Source organism: Adiantum capillus-veneris, chromosome 30, assembly GCF_014529385.1.
Source record: "Adiantum capillus-veneris isolate H3 chromosome 30, ASM1452938v2, whole genome shotgun sequence".
Classification (NCBI taxonomy): domain Eukaryota; kingdom Viridiplantae; phylum Streptophyta; class Polypodiopsida; order Polypodiales; family Pteridaceae; genus Adiantum; species Adiantum capillus-veneris.
This window is the reverse complement of record NC_140960.1, coordinates 75,966,390-75,968,509: the sequence shown is the minus strand read 5'-3', so window position 1 is coordinate 75,968,509 and position 2,120 is coordinate 75,966,390. Positions and strand designations below refer to the sequence as shown.

Below are 2,120 nucleotides of genomic sequence, written 5' to 3'. Positions count from 1 at the left end.
CTAAACTTCTCTTTGGCCTATCACCCACAAACGGATGGCCAAAGTGAAATAGCTAACCTAATAATTCTTGATCTAGATATTTTTATCTTTATCTCTCAGCTTGCATTCACTTTAGCATTTGCCACTAGCCAACGACACGCTGCCAAGTGGCACACTGTCTTTGCAACATTCACAAAATTGATCTTACACAATCAAGGTAACGAATGGCAAAACGACTAGCCAAAGTAAGTGGGAGCGCGAATGAGGGAAACTTGAAAAGGGTGGAGAAAAGACATTCGATGCAAGACGGTCAGTGGCACGTCTTAATTTTGAAAAAAAGCAGAAGATTGAGATATTCGACATTCAATTTCGAGCCGTCATAGGTTATCATTGCCTGAACACCTTTTGAGTTTTTTATTAAACGTACCTTGTAGTATGGGCGGTTTTAGGATATTGGAAAACAAAACTGAAAAATGAAAATAGGGGCTTTCCAGTATCCCTCTCTATGTTGACATATCATTTCTTACAAGGCCCAAAATTGCGTCCAAACTTTCCCTAATGTATATGCCATGTAAGAACCTTTACTTCATATTTTTGCAAGTGCTTGTACTTGACCCTAAACCAGCTCATGAGTTCATGCATTAGGCTGCTATAACAAAAGTGGAGTTAATGGAGGTGCACGGGTGAACATGCAACCTTGCAATATTTCGAAGAAATAGTTTTCTTGGTGATATGTAGTTATGTGCATTAACTTTTGCATTGAATATGCTTGATCGATAGTAATTTTGTGCAATTGTAGAGCATTTTGGGTTGTAGGTACACTACGCCTTTCTTGTTAATTTCATTGTTGATGAAAGAGCAAGAAATTCTTGTGTCCAAGGTCTTGCGTCCAAACCCTGTTGAGAGCTAGTGCGAGAGTTGGAATGCTCCATTGGGGGATGTGAGTAGAGTTGTAGGTATCTCTTAAAAAAAAGGAATTTTCTAAAATAAAAAAATTATGAGAGGACAAAAATCTAAGAGCTAGTCTATGATGCTGCACAAAGGGTGCCAGCAGGTTTGGTTTGCTGGATTTTGGGACCCCCCCGGCAGAGAGAATGCAAGCTCGCGCCATTTTTACCCAGATCCGGAACAGGGCTGCAGGTGCCATCGACCTCGCTCCTTCTAATCAAGGTGCGTCTCTCTCTCTCTCTCTCTCTCTCTCTCTCTCTCTCTCTCTCGCATAAATATATAGTCGTGGTTGCCAGTTTGTAGGCTTCGCTACAATGCCTCTTCTAGGCAATCTACCCGGCCCTCAACAAGCAGAACGAACTTTGCCAGGGTCTTCTGCTCTTCTGCTTCCATGGAAACCAGCTTGGAAACTGGCAAGACGAAGTGGACACGCGTGATCGAGCACATTGTCTTGCTAAAAGTGAAAGAGAGCGCCTCTGCAGAGCAACAAGATGCGTTGATTTCAGGCCTTCGCAGCCTCAAGTGCTTGCCAATGGTTATAGAACTAAGTGCAGGGAAAGTAGTGCAGTCGACATGTGAGCCATACACACATGCCTTGCATTGCCGATGCATGTCGAAAGAGGATCTTACATCGTATGCGAATGATCCGTACCATCTAGATGTGATAAACAAGTACATAGTTCCTATTGTTGAAGATCGGCTTGCCCTTGACTGGGAGGCCGATGTTGAAGACCCTATTTTGCATAGCTCTTCATATGGAGCTGTACGAATAGCTACCATGAAGCCGAAGCAATCTCTGGGAAGTGAAGAATTGTCGAGTGTAATGGATGTGTTGAGAGAGCACAAGCGACTCCTTCCCATCATCAAGCAAGTGAGTGTGGGGAAGAACTTTTCACCAGCACGAGCAAAGGATTACGAGTGGGCTTACCTGGCTGTGTTTCCAAGCCCTAATGTACTAAAGGAGAGCAAGGAACTTGAAGGGTTGCATGCACAAGTTGCATCTGCCATGGAGAAGATCAATGTGGTGGACTATTACACAGCATAATTTCTCACATTTATTGGATCCACTTACCATTTTCAAATGATTAGCTGCAATTTGGGAGTGAGACATAAACATACAAGAGATGCCGTTCCATTTTGAAATAAGCTTTAATGCTTGTCACAGGTGGTTCTAACTGGATTTTAATGTGGCA

The 2,120-nt window shown here is 42.9% G+C and overlaps 1 protein-coding gene across 1 annotated transcript; it reads left to right on the top strand.

The window, feature by feature from the left end:
• The first annotated feature begins 992 nt into the window (after positions 1-992).
• LOC147418233 (stress-response A/B barrel domain-containing protein UP3-like) lies at positions 993-2,120 on the top strand. The gene is made up of 2 exons (XM_086507409.1): positions 993-1,149; positions 1,224-2,120. The coding sequence occupies exons 1-2, from the start codon at positions 1,074-1,076 to the stop codon at positions 1,970-1,972; spliced, it is 825 nt and encodes a 274-aa protein (XP_086363535.1). The 5' UTR covers positions 993-1,073; the 3' UTR covers positions 1,973-2,120.

Bases quoted from the DNA above. Each gene is read 5' to 3' on its own strand.
- LOC147418233 (XM_086507409.1), top strand. From the start codon at position 1,074: ATGCAAGCTCGCGCCATTTTTACCCAGATCCGGAACAGGGCTGCAGGT. The intron at 1,150-1,223 runs GTGCGTCTCTCT...CGTGGTTGCCAG, and splicing joins CCTCGCTCCTTCTAATCAAG to TTTGTAGGCTTCGCTACAAT.